The 21244-nt window shown below is 43.0% G+C and overlaps 1 protein-coding gene and 1 non-coding gene across 3 annotated transcripts in view; one reads left to right on the top strand and one right to left on the bottom strand.

Moving 5' to 3' along the window:
• Positions 1-21244, bottom strand: part of LOC124606469 (unextended protein) — a 532433-nt gene that overhangs the window by 16274 nt on the left and 494915 nt on the right. For both annotated transcript variants that reach the window (XM_047138454.1, XM_047138462.1), the window contains exons 9-11: positions 18624-18760; positions 15443-15581; positions 3096-3325 (exon numbers count right to left, since the gene is read on the bottom strand). In XM_047138454.1, coding sequence (XP_046994410.1) covers positions 3096-3325; positions 15443-15581; positions 18624-18760 — 506 coding nt within the window. The remainder of the gene's footprint in view (positions 1-3095; positions 3326-15442; positions 15582-18623; positions 18761-21244) is intronic.
• Positions 19746-19820, top strand: Trnas-uga. Its single transcript has one exon. It is a non-coding gene; the product is annotated as a tRNA-Ser (tRNA).

Genomic DNA, 21244 nt, shown 5'->3' on the forward strand with positions numbered 1-21244 from the left:
CTTGCATTTTGGCGATATTCACACCTGTCAGCACCTGCTTTCTTTGGAATTTGAACTGTTATATTCTTCTTGAAGTCAGAGTATTTCACCTGTCTCATACATCTTGCTCCCCAGATGGACACATTTTGTCATGGTTGGCTCTCCCAAGGCTATCTGTAGTTCTAACAGAATATCATATACCCCCAGCGCCTTGTTTCAACTTAGACCTTTCAGCACTCTCTCAAATTCTTCATGCAGTATCATATCTCCCATCTGATTTTGGTCTACATTCTCTTCCATTTCTACAGTGTTTCCCTGAAGTACAATGCCCTTGGATAGACCCTCTATATACTACTCCCACCTCTCGGCTTTCCCTTCTTTGCTTGGGACTGGTTTTCCATCTGAGCTCTATTCATACAGAGGGTTCTCTTTTCTCCAAAATATCTCTTTAATTTCCCCTTGTGGTGTATGCTTCTAAATTCTTACATTTGTCCTCTAGCCCCCCTCACTTAGCTATTTTGCACTTTCTGTCAATCTCATTTTTTAAATGTTCGTATTCCCTTTCATCTGCTTCATTTACTGTATTTTTGTATTTTCTCTTTTCATCAGTAAAATTCAATATCTCTTGTGTTGTCCAAGGATTTCTACTAAGCTTTGTCTTTTTACCTACTTGATACTCTGCTGCCTTCACTTCTTCATCTTCCAAAGCTACCCATTGTCCTTCTTCTACATTCCTTTCTCCTGTTCTTGTCAATCATTCCCTAATGCTCCCTCTGAAACTCTCAACAACCTCTGGTTCTTTCAGTTTATCCAGGTCCCATCTTCTTAATTTCCTACCTTTTTGCATTCACTTCTGTTTTAATCTACAGTTCATTACTAATAAATTGTGGTCAGAGACCACATTTGGCCCTGGAAATGTTTTACAATTTAAAATCTGGTTTCAAAATCAATCTGAAACCTGTCGGTGTCTCCAAGTCTCTTCCCACATATACAACCTTCTTACATGATTTTTAAACCAAGTGTTAGTAATGATTAAATTATGCTCTGTGCAAAATTCTATCAAGGGGCTTCCTCTTTCGTTTCTTTCCCCCATTCCATATTCACCTACTAATTTCCTTCTCTTCTTTTTCCGACCATCAAATTCCAGTCCCCTAACACTATTAAATTTTTGTCTCCCTTACCTATCTGAATAATTTATTTTATCTGATCATATATTTCTTCAATCTCTTCTTCATCTGCGGAGCTAGTTGGCACATAGACTTTTACTACTTTGATGCGTGTGGGCTTTGTTTCTGTTTCGGCTACAATAAAGTGTTCACTATGCTATTTGTTGTAGCTTATCTGCATTCTTATTTTCTTATTCATTATTAAACCTACTCCTGCATTACCCCTATTTGATTTGATTTTATAACCCTGTATTCACCTGACCAGAAATCCTGTTCCTCCTGCCACCAAACTTAGCTAATTCCCTCTACAACCATTTCCCTTTTTAAATTTTCTAACCTGCCTGCAAGATTAAGGGATTTGACATTCCATGCTCAGATCTGTAGAACACTTTTCTTTCTCCCAATAATGACATCATCCTGAGTATTCCCCATGTGGAAATCAGAATGGGGGACTATTTTACGTATGGAATATTTTACTCAAGATGATGCCATTATGATCATTTAACCATACAATAGAGCTGCATGCCCTCGGGAAAAATTTTGCCTGCAGTTTATATAAAATTAAGAACTTTTACTGCCAGAGTGAAAGTTATTAACTTCATTTAATAAAGGCCAACAAAAGTTCCATGCTATCATACTAGAGTTAAGTTATTTCAACCTCACAGTTTATAGATGTCTCATGTCAATAAAATAAAATAAATAACTCATTTCAGCTAAATAATAGGATGTAGAAGTGGGCAAGTTGAAGTGAACCTGCTTTTTACTTACACACTATCACTTTCCTGATGAAGTAAAATGCACATTTCATGAAACCTATTTCAGATTAGATCACTGTTGCTACCACTTTTTCCATCATTACATAGGAAAAACAAAGTCACATCCCTCCCCCTTGAGTGAGCAGCCTGTGTTGTGAGCTCATCACCCAAAGTGGTGCCACCTAAGAACGTTTTTCACTTTTTAAAATTATTTTTCAGTTTTTCTGTTGCTTCTGCTATGAAAGACAAGGTTGGCACCTTACCAACAGTTTTTACCCCAGTTGTTCCTCTGTTGCTCACCACTTTACACTGAAGGTGAGTCATACTCAGTTCTTGTACCTTACTTTTTAAAACTTCCTGACAAATGTGTGTACTAGACTGGGACTCTAACCATGAGCTTGATCTTTCAGTGGCAGCACTCCAGATGACCGAACTATTCAGCCACAATCACAACCCCACCAATATAGCCAAGGCTGTGGCTAAGTCAGTGCACATATCCTTTCTTCCAGGAGTCTTAGCCCAGCAAGGAATGAGGGAGAATGACTGAAGTTTGGAAAGCACGAGGGGGATATTTGAAGAATTAAAGTTGTGAGAGCACGTCATGAGCCTTGCATGAAGGTCTGCATCAGGCACAGTACTGCTTGCAGAAGGCTTCAAGTTTGAGTCCAGTAACGTGCACCTGTGCACGCACACACAAAATTTCTTGTAATCAAATATTCCACCACCGAGTGAAAGATTAATCTGCATCCTTTGTGAAATTCTCAGACATATTTTCATTGATGAACTTCAGTGCATTTTTGTTTAACCAAATATTTGCTACTGAAATGTGTACCTGGAAAATGGCCCAGGCTACAAATGTCTATGTGCAGTTCAATCCACTAAAACCTCTACATGTAACTGGTATCAATAACAGAAACAAAATTAATGCCCTGTATTTCTAACTGAGCAACACTGGAATGATCAGTGATATTAGCAATGATGTTTTAAAATGAAACAGTGTATCATAAACATTACCCCTTTATTTTCAAAATATGAGGATGAAATTGCTATGAATAGCTTGTTACCTAAACAGCAGAAGTGTTAGACATGGGTACCATTAAACAGAATTACAGAACATGTAATAAGTTGAGTGATCTGAAACAGAAAAATAAAATGCAACAAAATGATTACAGATTTTAATAGCAGTGATACATACCTTCTCCACTTCATCATCAAAATGATCTTCAGACTGCCTCTCAGTCTTATCACGCTCCATTAGTGTGGCACGCTTAGCAGCCAAATAAAGTGAGCGCTTCAGGCGCATGTAGAAAACATCTGTAATTGCTCTAACTGTGTAATCTGGTATAAATGAATGGCGCAACATGCTGTCCAGATTCACTGACTGAATAGAACCAATATTCTGTGGATTTTGTGTTGTTGGAGAGTCTGAAACATAATCAGAAAGTATGCAAAAATATAAGAACCAACGCTCTAACATCTGCTTCTTTACTTTGCCTCTACTGTCACTGATGCAATGAGAATGTGTGGATGCAGTTCCATCAAAGCTATTAAATTTAAATATTTACATAAAGTTGGTCAACTTTAATGCAAAAAAGGATGGCAGTTACAGTACTAATAATAAGATGATGTGTCACAAATCTAAAATGAGCTAGCAAAATCAAATAAACTTCTGTCACAGCAAGTAATAAACATATTTTATACTAGTACAATAAATGCTACTCATGCATGTTATGACATTTCATTATCACAACTTTTTCAGTTCTCTTTTCTCTTCTAAATTTAGTCCCTTTTACCTTATCTGATTTTGCTACATTTTTACTCATTTTGCTTAGTGAATAGTGATTATAGTGCAAACATAATACTTAAATAGTAGCTCGGTGAACCAACAACAGGACTTTAATGATACACACATTTTTGTTGTTGTTGTTGTTATTGTTGTTGTCTTTAATCTGAAAAGAATCTGCTTATTTTACTTGTCTCCTGGACTCCCTATGCACTTTTTACCCCTCCATATTTCCCTCCAGTACTGAACTGACAATTCTCTGGTGTCTCAGAATGTGCCCTAATAACTAATCCCTCCTTTTACTCAAGTTGTACCACACATTTCCTCTCTCTCTCTCTCTCTCTCTCTCTCTCTCTCTCTCTCTCTCTCTCTCTCTCTCTCTCTCACTCTCTCTCTCTCCCCCTCTCCCTCTCCAATTCTATCCAGTACAACCTCATCAGTTAAATGATCTAGTCATCTCAGCATTCTTCTGTATCATCAGATTTTGAAGGCTTCTGTTCTCTTCTTGTGGGAATTTTTTATCATCCAAATTTCACTTCCATGCAAGGCTACACTCCATACAAATATTTTTGGAAAAGACATCTGAATGATTATATTCAGTGGTAACAAATTTCTCTTCTTGAGAAATGCTTTTCTTCCCACTGCCAATCTACATTTTATATCCTCTCTACTTCAGCCATCATCAGTTATTTTACTGCCCACACACCAAATTTCATCTACTACTTTTACTGTCTCATTTCCTAATCTAAATCCCTCAGTATCAACTGATTTAATTTGATTATATGCTACTATCCTGGTTTTACTTCTGTTAATGTTCATCTGATATCCTCATTTCAAGATACTATTCATGCCATTCAACTGATCTTCCAATTCCTTTGCTTGCTCTGGGAGAATTCCAATACCATCAAGAAACATCAAATTTATGAGGGTGGTTTGGAAAGTTCTTGGAATTACCACGAGAGGTCAGTGCTATACAACAAGTTGTTCACATGATATTCATTGGACTGTGCACATGTGCCACGTCAGTGCTCTTGGAAGAGAGCTGTGGTGGTTTTTTTTTTTTTTTTTTTTTTTTGTGGTTGGGTTTAAGGGCGCTCAGCTGCTGAGGTCATTAGTGCCCAGTCACTGTTGTTAGAGCACATGGAATCTGGGAAAACTCAAGGGGATGGGGGAGACACCAGAAGGACCTGACAAAGATGCAGATAAAATAAGTAAAAAGGTTAAATGTCTTTGGACAAGCCAGATAAAGTTATAAAACGCAGAATACGAGCAGCTGCTCGAGCGTCATCAGCTAAAACATCCGGTAAAGTAGATGGCAGGGACAGGACAAAACGAAATTGACTAAAACGGGGACACGACAATAAAACATGGCGCACTGTTAATGCCTGACCACAAGGGCACTGCGGGGCTGGGTCACCGGAGAGCAGGTAGCAGTGGCTAAACCAGCAATGCCCAATCCGCAACCTGGTCAGAAGGACCTCCTCGCACCGAGATGGTCGGGAGGATGTTGTCCAAGCAGTTGGGAGCGGTTTTACTGCCCGGAGCTTGTTTCCTTGGAGGGATGACCAAGCATCCCACCACAACGACACAAGCCTCTTACATACATCCCCACGAACGTCAGATGACGGGACACAATGGGAGGCTGGCCGAGGCAGGAGGACTGCAGCCTTGGCTGCAGCATCCGCAGCCTCATTCCCAGGCACTCCTACATGTCCGGGAACCCACAGAAAGCCGACAGAACCACCACTATTAGCGAAAGAATGGAGGGACTGCTGTATCCGTTGAATCAAGGGATGGACCGAATAGGGAGCTCCAAGGCTCTGAAGAGCACTGAGTGAGTCAGAGCAGAGTACATACGATGAATGGCGGTGGCGGCGGGCATACTGAACGGCCTGATGGAGAGCAAAAAGCTCGGCCGTAAAGCTCGAACATTGGTCGAGGAGCCAGTATTTAAAGGTGGCGGCCCCGACGACAAAGGCACAGCCGACACCATCGTCAGTTTTGGAGCCATCGGTGTAAATAAAGGTGTGACCGGCAAGTCGAGCGCAAAGTTCGACAAACCATGAGCAATACACTGCAGCCGGAGTACCCTCCTTCGGGAGTGAGCTGATGTCGAGATAAATATGAACCGGAGCCTGGAGCCAAGGTGGTGTCGGCCTCTCACCCTCTCTGAAGGTGGTAGGGAGGGCAAAATCCAATTGTCGAAGCAGGCGATGGAAGCAGACTCTGGGGGGCAGCAGGGCAGACACATACAACCCGTACTGATGGTCGAGAGAATCGGCGAAGAAGGACTTTTAAGAGGGGTGGTCGGGCATAGACAACAGCCGGCAGGCATACCGACACAGCAGTATGTCGCGCCGGTAGGTCAATGGTAACTTGGCAGCTTCAGCATAAAGACTCTCGACAGGACTAGTGTAGAAGGCTCCGGTCGCAAGACGTATCCCCCGATGGTGGATGGAGTTGAGCCGGCGTAAGAGGGATGGCCGAGCGGACGAGTAGACGAAGCTCCCATAATCCAGCTTCGATCGGACTATGGACCGATACAAGCGAAGCAGGACAGTGCGATCCGCTCCCCAAGATGAACCGCTAAGAACTCTGAGGACATTAAGGGAACGTGTACAACGGGCCGCCAAATAAGAGACATGCGGAGACCAACACAGTTTCCTGTCCAACGTGAGCCCTAGAAACTTAGTTGTGTCCACGAATGGGAGAACAACGGGACCGAGATGTAAGGATGGCAGAAGAAACGCTTTATAACGCCACAAGTTGATACAAACCGTCTTCTCGTCAGAGAACCGGAAGCCATTTGCCACGCTCCATGAGTAGAGGCTGTCTAGACAACGCTGAAGGCAGCGCTCCAGGAGGCATGTTCTCTGGGCACTGCAGTAGGTCACAAAGTCATCGACAAAGAGAGAGCCTGAGACATTAGGTGGAATGCAATCCATAATTGGATTGACCGCGATGGCAAAAAGGGCTACGCTCAAGACGGAGGAATCAATAAAAAGGGGTAGGCGACCGCGTAGGCCCCACCTGTGCATAGTGCGGAGGATACCTCCTCTCCAACAGGTATCATAAGCCTTCTCCAAATCGAAGAACACGGCTACCGTTTGGCGCCTTCGCAAAAAGTTGTTCATGATGAATGTCGACAAGGTCACAAGGTGGTCAACAGCGGAGCGGCGGCGACGAAAGCCGCATTAGTAAGTAGCCGTCGAGTTTCAAGAATCCAGACTAACCGAGCATTAACCATGCGCTCCATCACCTTACAGACACAGCTTGTAAGAGAAATGGGGCGGTAACTAGAAGGAAGGTGTCTATCCTTCCCGGGTTTGGGTATAGGAACAACGACGGCGTCACGCCAACGCATGGGGACTTGACCTTCGGTCCAGACGCGATTGTAGGTACGAAGAAGGAAGCTTTTGCCCGCCGGAGAAAGGTGTGCCAGCATCTGAACGTGAATGGCATCTGGCCCCGGAGCAGAGGACCGGGACAGTGCAAGCGCACGTTCGAGTTCCCGCATAGTAAAGGGGGCATTATAAGTTTCCAGATTCAGCGAGTGGAAGGAAGGTCGCCGAGCCTCTTCTGCCTCTTTCCTGGGAAGGAAGGCAGGATGGTAATGGGCGGAGCTTGAAACCTCCGTGAAAAAGCGGCCAAAGGCGTTGGAGACAGCCACAGGATCAACGAGGACCTCATTACCTGAGGTCAGGCCAGGTACCGAGGAGTGGGCCTTAATGCCCGACAGCCGGCGCAGGCTACCCCAAACGATGGAAGAGGGAGTAAATCTGTTAAAGGAGCTGGTGAAAGAGGCCCAACAAGCTTTTTTGCTGTCTTTGATGACTCTACGGCATTGCGCTCGGAGTCATTTGTATTCAATACAATTCGCCAACGTAGGATGGCGGCGAAAGGTGCGCAAAGCACATCGTCGAGCAGGATAGCGTCCCTACAAGCCTCGTTCCACCAGGGGACGGAAACGCGATGTGAAGAAGAGGTAGCACGAGGAATGGAACGTTCGGCAGCATTGATGATAACAACCGTGAGGTATTCGACCTGACTGTCACAACTGAGAAAATCGTGGTCCGGAAAGGTCGCCAGGGAGGAGTAAAGTCCCCAGTCAGCTTTCAGTATGTTCCAGCTCGAAGGACGTGGGGATCGGGTGTGGTGCAGGAGACGAACGACACAGGGGAAGTGGTCGCTCGAATAGGTGTCAGAAAGGACATACCACTCGAACCGACGAGCAAGAGTGGTAGAACAGATCGAGAGGTCCAAGTGGGAGTAGGTATGAGTAGAGTCCGAGAGGAAAGTCGGGGCGCCGGTATTGAGGCAGACAAGATTGAGATGGTTGAAGACATCCACCAAGAGTGAGCCTCTTTGACAGGATGCAGGAGAGCCCCAAAGGGGATGATGGGCATTGAAGTCGCCAAACAATAAAAACGGCGGGGGAAGCTGAACGATCAGGTGCATCATGTCAGCCCGACTAGCAGCAGATGACGGTGGAGTGTAGATGGTACAAGCTGAAAAAGTAAAAGCAGAAAGAGTAATGCGGACAGCTATTGCTTGGAGTGGGGTGGTCAATGGGATGGGATGGTAATAGACATCGTCCCGAACTAGCAACATGACCCCACCATGAGCTGGGATACCGTCCACAGGGGTGAGGTCATACCGCTCCGAGGTATAGTGAGTAAAGGCAATACGGTCAGTCGAGCGCAACTTGGTTTCCTGGAGACCAAGGATGAGCGGACAGTGCAGGCGGAGGAGCAGTTGTAATTCCTCCCGATTAGATCAAATACCTCTCATGTTCCAATGAAACAATGCCATCGCTAGTCAAAAAGGTGGGGGAACGAGACGGGGGAAGAGCTGGTCACCTCGACGGCCACGGAGGGCCAGGTTGCGAGGGAACAACGCTACAACCGACGGGAGGCGGATGCGGTGCCATCGACTCGTCGGCAGCTGCGGCCACTGTCCCTGGTTGTGTAGGAGGGGCAGCATCATTTGCCAACGAAAGGCCAGCTGAGCGCCTGGCAGCACAGCGTCCCGGCGAAACTGAGGACGGCCGGGAGCTGCGACTCATGGATGGAGCGTCAGACGAAACGCGCCGGGGTGGAGAGGGGTATAGAGACTTCTTCTTGGAGGCCTTCTTGGAAGGCCGAGGAGGCACAGGGATGGTGGGCTGGACCCGAAGAAGGTCCTCACGCGCGGGGTCCGTTTTGGAACGCCGGACCTCGGAAGCTGGGGTCCGGAACGTTTCCCCGATGGACACCTGAGAAGAGGATTGCTTCTAAGGTGGCGTGGGGGGGGGGGGGGGGGGGAGGGGAGGAGGAGGAGGAGGAGGAGGAGGAGGAGGAGGAAGGGTGGCCCCTGGGGCAGAGGGGGTGGGGGCCACGGGGGGGAGGAGGATTTGGGAGGGAGGGATTTGGGAGGCGGAGGCAGAGCCCCCTGATGGGCGGAGGAGGCGGAGGGGGTACAGGATAGGGATGAGGATACCGCGGAAGGAGTGAACACAACTGAGGCAAACGAAGTGGTCAATGGCACGGAATGGAGGCGGTCGTACTTCTTCCGGGCCTCAGAATAAGAGAGCCGATCCAAAGTTTTGATTTCTTGTATCTTCTTCTCCTTCTGATATGCGGGGCAGTCTGAGGATCTAGGCAAGTGCACGCCAGGACAATTAACGCACCGAGGTGGTGGGGTGCATGTATGTTCCTCACAAAGAGGACGTCCACAATCGCCACAAAGGGGCTCAGCCTCACACCGTGACGACATGTGCCCAAAGCACAAACACCTAAAACAGCGCATAGGAGGCGGGACGTAAGGTCGCACGTCACACTGGTAGCACATCACGTTTACCTTCTCCGGGAGAACGTCCCCCTCAAAGGCGAGGATAAAGGCCCCGGTGTCGATGCGACGGTCTTTGGGGCCGCACTGGACTCGCCGGATGAAATGCACGCCTCGGCGCTCCAGGTTGGCTCTGAGCTCCTCATCAGATTGTAGCAGGAGGCCACGATGGAAAATAACCCCCTGCGTCCTATTTAGTGCCAGATGTGGGACAATGGATACTGAGATGTCCCCTAGGCGGTCGCACGCCTGGAGCGCTGGCGACTGTGTGGCGGAGGTGGTCTTGATAAGAACGGACCCTGAACGCATCTTGCTGAGAGCCTCGATTTCCCTGAAGATGTCCTCAATGTGCTGAACAAAGAACATGGGCTTGGAGGTGGCGAATGTCCCCCCATCGGTTCTAGAACAGACCAAATAGCGGGGGAAGTACTTCGCCCCAAGCCGGCGGGCCTGTCCCTCCTCCCATGGAGTGGCCAAGGGGGAAAGGGTAGGAGAACCAGAACTAGAAACGGTACCTTTTCTTTTGAAAGACTCTGCCGCAGAGTGACCTGATATGTGTTGACGTTTCATCTGTGAAACGTCCGCCCTGATACCACCCACTCCGACCAGGGGCTCTCCCCATGGGCGCCACCCAGCCGCAGCAAGGGCCACCTGGCAGGATGACCATTGCTGGGAGTCCTGATGCCCCAAGGAGACGGGCATCTACTCCTTGGCCGATGTGGGGAGGGTGCAGCTCAGGTATCGGCAGTATGATCCCTGTGTTGTCAGGGGGCTACAACCTAGAGGGTACATGACGACCCCACCACAACGGGCTGGCTACCGTGCTGGATTTCTGGTGCCATGGAAAGTCCATCATGATTGCTGGTGCAGATGGAGATGCACTATGGGCGTAACTTGGGCAACCCATCAGGCGTTTAGGCCCAATTTGAGGAATAGTGGGTATGGTTACAACGCCGGTGCAATGCTGAGTGCCAAGGTCTTAGTGCACTTAGGACCAGTGGTACACCACGTAAGGTGTCCTTCCCCAAAAGGCTCGTACTTCTGTAGAATTTTGAAAAATGGAGGTCAAACCCCAAGGGGGACCATCACATGGAAGGCCGAAACGGTTGAAACTCCTTTTAGTCGCCTCATACGACAGGCAGGAATACCTCGCGCCTATTCTTACCCCAGACCCGCAGGGGGGACTGCTGTGGTGGTGGCATGACTCTGTTGTTGTTCCCACATAGTGATTAAGTACTTTGTAAAGAAAGGTATGAAAGTAAAGCACATTCACGCTGATTTCCAGAATACACTGGGGCACTCCGCTCCTTCATATTCAACTGTTGCCAAGTGGACAAATGAATTTAAATTTGGTCGAGAGACCTTAGATGATGATCCGCACAGTGGTTGGGCACGATGTGTCACTACTCCAGAAATCATTGCACAGGTGCACAAAATGGTCATGGAGGATCGTCGATTGAAAGTGCGTGAAACTGCTCACACTTGCCAGATGTCATCTGAAAGGGTATATCTCATTTTAACCAAAGAATTAGCAATGAAAAAAATATCGGCAAGATGAGCGTCCCGACTCGCGGAGCTGGATCAAAAACGCATTAGAATGGACATATCACAACAATGTTTGGCCCATTTTAGGAGAAACACACAAGATTTGTGACAATTCGTGACCACGGGTGAAACTTGGGTGCACTACTATACCCAAAGAGACAAAACAACAATCAAAGCATTGTAAACATGCTGATTCTCTGCCACCAAAGAAAGCAAAGACAATTCCTCTGGCAGGAAAGGTCACGGCATCAGAATTCTGGGATGCGATGGGCAATCTGTTTGATGGGCAAACAATTACTGGAGAATACTATGGTAATCTCCTGGACAAATTGCAACAAAAGATACGTGAAAAAAGGCCAGGCTTAGCAAGAAAGAAAGTCATCTTCCATCAAGACAAGGCACACCCACACACAAGTGCCATCGCCATGGCAAAATTACACGAACTACGGTACGAATTGTTGCCACACCCACACCTGATATGGCTTTGTCAGACTTCCATCTCTTCCCAAAACTGATAATTTTTCTTGGTGGATGAAGATTCACTTCAAACAAAGAATTGATAGCCGGAGTTGACAACTATTTTGCAAGCCTGGAGGAAACTCATTTTTGAGGTGGGATCAAGGCACTGAAACATTGTTGGACCAAGTGCATTAATCTACAAGGAGACTACATTGAAAAATAAAAAAAGGTTTAGTGATGTAAGTACTTTTTCTCTGTTCCATCCTCAAAACTTTTCAAACCACACTTGTATTTCTTCTCTCTGAACTTCAGTTCTCTCTCCTATTTTTTTGTCTCCTTTTCTGTTGCTCAATGTACAAGTTGAACATCAGGATTGGCTACAGTGATGTCTCACCTCCCGTTTCAGCCCCTGCTTCCCTTTCATGCCCTTTGAATCCTAATTCCTGTCCAATTTCTGTGCAATTTGAATATAACCTTCTGCTTCTTGTATTTTATCCCCGTTACTCTCAGAAATTCAAAGAGTGTATTCCAGTCAACATTGTCAAAAGCTTTCTCTAAGGCTAAATTCTATCATGTAGGTCTGTTTCCCTTTAACCCATATTCTGGGGCAAGTAGTAGCATCAACACTGCCTTGTGTGTTCCAGCATTTCACTGTAACCAAAACTGCTGTTCTCCGTGGTCAGCTTCTGCTAGTTTTTACATTCTTCTGTATATAATGGATGTCAGTATTTTGCAATCATTAATTATTAAACTGATAGGTCAGTAATATTCACACCTGTCAGCACCTGCATTCTTCATAACTGGAATTATTACAGTCTTTTTGAAGTTTGAGGGTAGTTCACCTGCTTCATCCATCTTTTACACCAGGTGAAACAGTTTTGTTATGGCTGTCTCTCCATAAGATACCAGCAGTTCTGAGTGAATGTCTTCTACTCTAGGAGCTTTGTTTCAGTTTAGATCTTTTAGCATTCTGTCAAATTCTTCTTGCAGTATCACATCACCAATGTTATCTTCATCCGTTTCCTCTTCTCTTTGCCTTCAAGTTCATTTCCCTTGTATGATCCCTCTATACATGCCTTCCACCTTTCAACTATTTCTACTTTGCTTAGCACTGGTTTTCCATCTGAGTTCTGACATTCATAGACCTGCTTCTCTTTTCTTCAAAGGCCACATCAGTTTTCCTGTAGGTGACATGTATCTTTCCCACAGCAATAAATGCTACCTCACATTTGTCCTCTAGCAGCCCCTACTTAGCAATTTTTGCACTTTCTGTCAGTCTCATTTTTCAGGCATTTATACTCACTTTTGCCTGTTGCATTAGCTGTATTTTTACATTTTCTCCTTTCATCAGTTATGTCCTCTATCTCCTGTGATACCCAAGGATTTCTACTAGGCCTCGTCATTTCATCCATTTGATCCTCTTGCTGTCTTCACTAATTCATCTCTCAAAGTTAACCATCTGTTGTCTATTGTATTCCTTTCCCCTATTTCACTCAGTTGTTGTTTAATTCTTCTTTTGAAACTCTCAACAACCTTTGTTTCTTTCAAGTAATAAATTATGGTCAGAGCCCACATCTGCTCCATGGAAATGGCTTACAATTTAAAATCTGGTTCCAAAATCTCTGTCTTACTGTTATATAATCAATCTGAAACCTTCCAGCGTCTCCAGGTCTCTTCCCCATACACACCTCCCTTCTCTCAAGATTCTTAAACCCAGTGTTAGTGATGATTAAATTATGCTTTGTGCAAAATTCTACCAGGCAACTTCCTGTTTCATCCCCCCCCCCCCCAATCCATATTCTCCTACAACTGTTCCTTCCATTCAATTTTATAGTATCCAACTCCACTCCCCCACCACTATTAAATTTTGGCTCCCTTAACTACCTGAATAACTTATTTTATTTGATCATACGTTTCTTCAATATCTTCATCATCTGCTGAGCTAGTTGGCATATAAACCTGTACTGCTGTGGAGGGTGTAGGTTTTGTGTGTATCTTGGCTGTGATAATGCTTTCACGTGCTATTTGTAGTAGCTTACCTGCATTCCTCTTTTCTTACTCTTTGTTAAACCTACTCCTGCATTACCCCTAACTGATTTTGTATTTAAAAACCTGTACTCACCTGCCCAGAAGTCCTGTTCCTCCTGTGACCAAATATTGCTAATCCGCACTATATCTGACTTCACTCTATCCACTTCCCATTTTATATTTTCAAACCCACCCACCTACCTACCTACCTGATTAAGGGAGGTAACATTCTATACTTCGATCTGTAGAATGCCTGTTTTGTTTTCACAGTGTTCTAAGCTAATACAATACTCTGCAACACATGAGATATCTGCCTTATGGATTTCCTCTGTTGAAACGGTGATTTGTTTATATTATATGCAGGAGTAAATTTTCTTACAAGTATACAAAATGTATGGTTAGCACATACTTCCACCAGATGAATTCCAAGATCTGCCAGCACACAATTAAAAGTAGAACAAAAGCACTACCTAGGTTTTGGAAACATCACGAGCAAGGGCAGAAAGAGGGATAGGTTATGGAAGACTCGAAAGAAGGGCACGTCACTCAGACCCCAGGATGCGAATGATCCACCTGTTGTGAGGATGAGGGAAGAAAAGGTAAAGGTGGGAAGCATCCAAGAGATTATGAAGCCACGTTAGAACACAGGTAATAGCTTCAACTTAGAGATAGCATACCATTTTTTTTTTTTGGGGGGGGGGGGGGGGGAAGAGACCAGACAGCGAGGTCATCAGTCTCATCGTATTAGGGAAGGATGGGGAAGGAAGTCGGCCGTGCCCTTCAGAGGAACCATCCCGGCATTTGCCTGGAGTGATTTAGGGAAATCACGGAAAACCTAAATCAGGATGGCCGGACGTGGGATTGAACCGTCGTCCTCCCGAATGCGAGTCCAGTGTCTAACCACTGCGCCACCTCGCTCGGTCGCTATAGCGTACCAAATAAAGATGGATTAAGAGGAATGAAATGAGAAGTGGAATTAACAGTGAAATTAAGAACCATAAGAAATATGGAAAAGGAGAAAGGGAAAGGCCATAAATAGAGAAGGAAAGATGCAGATAAAAAAATTATGAGAAGAAATAAAGTAAATATTCAAATGTTCATTATATTTGTTATGTCAGTGTAAATGATATTTTTGCTTACACCATTAAATTCCCTTACTGTCACAAAAAGTGTTCAAATAAGATATAAACAAACAAACACCATCCAAACAGGCCTAGAAGGCCCAACAGTACCGACTGGCTGTGTCATCCTCAGCCCTTAGTCATTACCAGATACAAATACACAGGGCACGTGGTCAGCACACCACTCTCCTGGCCCTTTGTCAGTTTTTGTGACCTATGCCGCTACTTCTAAATCAAGTAGCTCCTCAATTGGCCTCACAAAGACTGAGTGCACTTTGCTCGCCAACAGCACTCGGAAGATCTGGATGGTGACCCACACAAGTGCTAGCCAAGCTTGACAGCATTATTTAAAGATATGGTACAAATTTCCATGTATACATGTCTGCACCATTCCCCATTAGCTCTGCCAGAATCTGTGTAACTCTCTCAGTCCTCATAGTCTTTCCTGATACACTGTTGTAAATTCCTCTTCCAACCTATCACCTGTTCTGCATTAACACTATCCATCTCACCTGATACAACTATTCGTCCATGTTGAGCTGCTTAATTTTTTTTTCAGAATCACAAGGTTTTTGTTTGTACAGATGAATTAATTTTCTATTAAATAAGGCACAAATAAGGGAAGCAATACATCTGACTATTGTGGTGTTAGTTAAACTGGCATGCTGGCCAACAATGAATATAAAATGTGCAGGTAGTATATACAACTGCTTCATTGTAGTACTGTATATGATGAAGTGTTTATCACTATGCTTAAATATGTTTACATGAATGGCTTACCTACAACTCCAACATTTTGTGCCAGAGCTTGAGTGCCGAAATACGTAAATGGTCCACTTTCAAATACCATGCTTTCCTGCCCAACTGTCACTTCAACACGGCCTTCTAATATTAGAACAAAATAGTCCACTGGTTTACCCTACAAATAAAGCAAACATTTTATGAAATATTATAATATTCAGTTGGTGCATAAGTTTATAGTGTTTTTACATAAGTTTAATAAACATAGAAGAGACATCAGTCACCAATAATAAATTTCTTTCACTGCTTACAACAGTCTGCCAATGTTGGTATAATTTTTCTAATCCGCCACTGTGGAAACCATGTTGTTTTGAGGTAAATAACACATCAAGCAATGTTCGGAGTGCATTTCATCAGGAAAGGAAGTTCCCTGTAGATTGTTTGACTAAGAGTGAAAAAGATGAAAACCTGAGGGCACAACATCAAATGAATAATGTGGGTGCAGAATGACATCTCAGCCCAACTTTTGTGTAATGTTTTTTGTCAGTCTAGCAGAATGTGGGCAGGTGTTATTGTGGAGTAGCACGAGTTCATTGTTTTTGGACTGCACCAGGGAGACATATTTGTTGGCAGTAAATGTCAGCAGTGATGGTTACACCTTGGGGAAGCAATTCATAGTACACCACACTGTTACTGTTCCACCACATGCATAACATCATGGGGAGTTGCTGCTTTGGGCTCAACTGTTGCTTTCTTTTCTTCTTGTTAGCGTAAAGACACTATTTCTTGTCATCAGTAATGATACAGGATGGGAATGGTCAGTATTGTTCACAAGCCAATTGATAATGTGCAAGCAGAGATGCGTGCATGGCCACTCACTGATTTTTGTGATTCTGGCTTAGGGCACGCTGTACCCATACACCCGATTTTTGGACCTTCCCCATTGCATGCAAATGTTGCTCAATGGTTGAGTGATCACAGCTGATCATATTTCCCAGTTTTTGAGTACAATGATGTGAATCATTGTAAATTAATGTGTTTAAGTGATCATCATCAAACCCCGAAAGTCTTTCTGAATGTGGAAAGTCACTAATGTCAAAATAATCCTCCTTAAATTGAGAAAACCATTTTCTTCCCATGCTCTGTCCAGTGGGCTTACCCTTATAAATGGCGCAAATGTTTCAACTGCCTGCACTGCTGTCATCCCTCTATCGAACTCAAACATAAGAATACAAGAACATTTCAGAAATATCCTGATTTCACCACTTAGCACTCCATTTTCTAGCATCTGGAGCTCCACTCACTATCTCCAATGACAAAATGACAATATTTAAACTCAAATAGGAAGAGTGAATTACAGAAAATTTGCTATTGATAAATAATCCAGCAGCAATCAGAATACCAACATCCAAAACAGAAACAGTACTTAGTAAAAGAATAATTATGATTTAGAAAGTGGGGGTAAAAGTGTTATAAGGGCATATTTACATTCCCATTCACACCCTGAGATCATTATTCAAGATGGATAAAATACAATAACAAAAATACTAAAGGAGAAAAGTATATGCAAAGGGTAAAGGAAAGGAAATGATATAGAAAGGAAATGAAACAGAAAGGAAGTGGAAAAGAAAGTAAGAAAAAAATAATGAAATAAATAGAGAAAGAAAGATGAAGAAACAATAGCACATCAAAGATATGATGAGAATAAACGCGAAAATTTTAAAAATACAGTAGAAAAATACTGACAATGAAATGTTTGCAATGCAACTAAGAAGGGGACCAGCACGAATGTAAACTTGAGTATTGAGGAAGTGCAGTAACTGATAAAAGAAGACAGTGCTATTTGAAGCACCAAAATGAATACATTACTTAATTGTGATCTGCTCAGGACATCGTGAAGGAATGTTTCAAGCATATTGGACAAGTAAAATCAATGTATAGGTCTACCCTATTGAAGAGAATTAACTCTCAGGAACTACTTCTATAGGCTATGTAAACAATTAACTATCAGTCAATTGCTAAATTCTATGGTGCTTACCACATGGTACAAATGAATGCAAAAAAAAGTAAGAAAGCTGTAACTTTTAGACAATTAGCAATGCCCCAGATATAGTAAGCAACAGATCCTTATCTGTTACTGCTTTTTTAATATTTACTGCAAATCATTCTGCAATACTGAAACTGTATGGTTCTAGTAAAATTTCTAGTAATGTAATATAGCACTCAGTGACAGGTAACAGAAGAAACTGTGTAGGATTGAGTGTGTTAGCATTACATGAAAATAAAATCAAACAGCATTTTATGAAGGGCAACTGCTGGGAAAGAAGATTCATTGATTGTTTCTCTAATGAATGTACTCTATTGATGTTCAAGTGCTGACAGTTTTAGTGGATGATATGGTGTCTGGTTTCAAGGGGTGAAGGGGTTCATTGCCAGTGATGTTTAGCTTAGGGTGTTTCAATAGAATTTATAGAGTTCCTTGCCTGTTTTGTTTCACAGCTTCACATCACCATAATCAGCACTTACTAGACACTCAGTTTTTAATACCTCAGCCAACTATACACAATTATGGAATTTCTTGTAAAATTTCTGGAAATCAGATACAATTGTCTCCATAAAATGTCTCCTCCTTCCAGTGACTCCATCAATCAGTTTCATCAGTTTATAGCAGTGCTAATGATTAAAGATTCACTCCTCATTTGAACTTTATCTAGTATTGAACTGATCAATTACACCCACTCTTAGAACTGGTATTTTCCCTGCTTCACCTTCAGAAACCAAACTGATTTGATAGTGAATGTACACTTGCCTCACGGAGTCCACATTCTAAAAATAATTCTCTGTATGAATCTAAGAAGTGATGGCTATTAGAATTCTGTTTCTCATTGTTAGACACCACACTCTTTTACTCAGTGCATAAATGAAGGCATGTGATCTATACCCTTAACCAAAAACAACAAACATTTTTTCTGCACCACATTATTCCTTAGTTACTTCAATGGAATTTCTTTTTCAGATTCAGCAATTACACAGAGAAGCTAAGAAGAATAAAACAAACTAAAAGAAAGTGAAACTGATAATCGTGACTGTAATAAGTGGCAGATCCAATTCATTTAGCATATTTTGGCTCATTCCAATGAATGTCTGTAAAATAAAGAATTACACTATATCACCACCTTTCCCAAAGGTGAACACAAAATATTTTCAAAATCATTCTTACCTGAGAATATATTATTGTCTGAGGATCGTTGCGTGCTTTTTCTTTATTTTTAACTTTGACATGATAAATAATATCCTGTTTGAGCAGTCTTCTTAAAATGGTTTCAGATATTGTTTCTGGTTTGAAGGCATCAACAGCTGGAAGAAAATACACAGTTATTATTGGATTAATGAACAAGAAATTTGTTGGAGATGCCATTGCAGTTTAAGAACCTAAGCTATTACTCAACATTTCAATATTTACAATATACCTCTTAGTACATAACTGTCACAAGTGCACTAAATATGGGTAGATTTGAGCTTACTTTTCACTGTAACTTCCTTTCTCTGTTAGACTAATGATTAATCGCCCAGAGAAATAAATTCATACTTTACTACCTTACTCTTTGAATGAAATTTTTGTTGCAGTCAATATAACAACAACACACATTTTTCATAAAAGTTAAATGTACACAATTTTTAAAGATTGTGACCACTGAACTTTTAACTTCCTCTCAGTTTTTAGACATAAGATTTGGCAAATGGTAAACGTAAGAATAAATACACTATATGGCCAGAAGCTCTGAACACACAATTGGGTGATATCCTCCATGTGACAGCAGGTTATGCATACACTATATGTAAGTGTAAGTACAATGCATCAACACCACAAATATATTTCTGTCAGACTGATGCAATTGGGATAACTAAGAATAAACACATTACAACTGTGTGGATCTACCATTTCGGGCACATTCAATTTGAGATTTTGCACGAGTTACATATTCCTGTTCTACTTTCAGTTATTTCAGTTATGTGAAAGCATCATTATATAACCATGAGAAGTCCACTAATTGGAAAAACTGACTGACTTGCTAGATAGCTGGATTCACTGACCACTCCTAGTAAATACCCATGTGTGTAGTGTCACTGCAAAGGTCATGGCAACTAGAATGAGATTTTTCACTCTGCAGCGGAGTGTGCGCTGATATGAAACTTCCTGGCAGATTAAAACTGTGTGCCCGACCGAGACTCGAACTCGGGACCTAGTTCTGCAAGGTTCGCAGGAGAGCTTCTGTAAAGTTTGGAAGATAGGAGACGAGATACTGGCAGAAGTAAAGCTGTGAGTACCGGGCATGAGTCGTGCTTCGGTAGCTCAGTTGGTAGAGCACTTGCCCGTGAAAGGCAAAGGTCCCGAGTTCGAGTCTCGGTCGGGCACACAGTTTTAATCTGCCAGGAAGTGTCATGGCAACTATTTTTTTGCCTCAAAAATGATAACGAATTAAAAAAATTCTGAAATGTATGAATGGAAGGTTAGTTCATACGCAAACATTAGAGGTAGGGAGGTGAATGAACACACACACCACCATAAAATTCAGCATTAGAAAAAACATGAAAAAAGTTCATCATTGCAAAAGTGTTTTACTGTTACTTGCAACAGTACACAATAGTACATTATGAACTATGCACATTCCCCAGCATCAGGAGTCTCCCAAAGAATCCACGGTAATGTGATGTGATGCTAGATGGCAGTCCTTTCTAGGAGAATGCAGCATGAAGAGTGACCACAGTATGAACTGAGCAACCATTCTAGCTGATTGTTACATGCCTTTAACAGTGTTCTTACTTAAAGAATGCAGATCACTGCATAAGGAATGTGCAACAATGTCATGAGGAGCTTGTGGAAGTGGTAGGAACTGCTGCTCTACCATACCAAAGGGTTGCTCAGGCACAGCAGAGCTGCAATGGCCAAAATGCACCGACGATACAGGTGGCGTGTCAGTGTGTGTACAGGCTGTGTTCATACCCAGATTTCCCAATGCTTGGGAGTGCAACAGACTGTGAATGCTGCAGGAATTACAGTGCCATGCCTGTATTGAGAAGACAACAATCTACAGGATTTTATACGATGAGCTACATGTGCGTAAAGTTGCTACAAGCAAAGTGGGTGCCTCGTGCACAAATTGAAGTGGAAAATTGGATATATTATGAAACTTGTCATGTGCATGTAGCACATTATGAGGAGGAAGGAGACAATATGGTTGCTAGAATTGCTAGAATCATTGCCATAGATGAATTTTGGGCCAGGGGCTAAGAGCCAGAACTGAAATGCCAGGCAGCGTAATGGTATCATCCAGGTTCACCAAGCTGGCAGAAATTTCGTCGCAATCCCTTTCCTGTTAAGTTAATGGTTAATAGCCTATGGCATTAGAAGAGTGATTTTATGCCATTTCATCCCACATGGACAAACTGGTAATGCACTGTACTGTTGTACTTTACTGCAACAACACCTATTACGGAAAGAGAGAGAGAGAGAGAGAGAGAGAGAGAGAGAGAGAGAGAGAGAGAGAGAGTAAAATTTGGATTTGGTCATGTGATGGAGATGAAAGTGCTTGAGCATCCACCATATTTGTCAGGATGTGAAATATGGCAATTAGGGTGATGTTCCAACAATTTTCACTTCAAGTCTACCACATTTCCCCCTCACTGCTAAGCACCTTTGTAGATCCCACTGAAAAAGCTCCTTTGTAGACAGGTGCATTTCTTGGATGGAAGATTTTTTCTTACCCCAATTTGGAATGCAGACTCTTTACACATATTTTTCCAGTCATTTGGGTCAGAAGCCCTGCAAAATACTTGTCA

The sequence above is a fragment of the Schistocerca americana genome, chromosome 1 (assembly GCF_021461395.2).
Source record: "Schistocerca americana isolate TAMUIC-IGC-003095 chromosome 1, iqSchAmer2.1, whole genome shotgun sequence".
In the NCBI taxonomy this organism is placed as follows: Eukaryota; Metazoa; Arthropoda; class Insecta; order Orthoptera; family Acrididae; genus Schistocerca; species Schistocerca americana.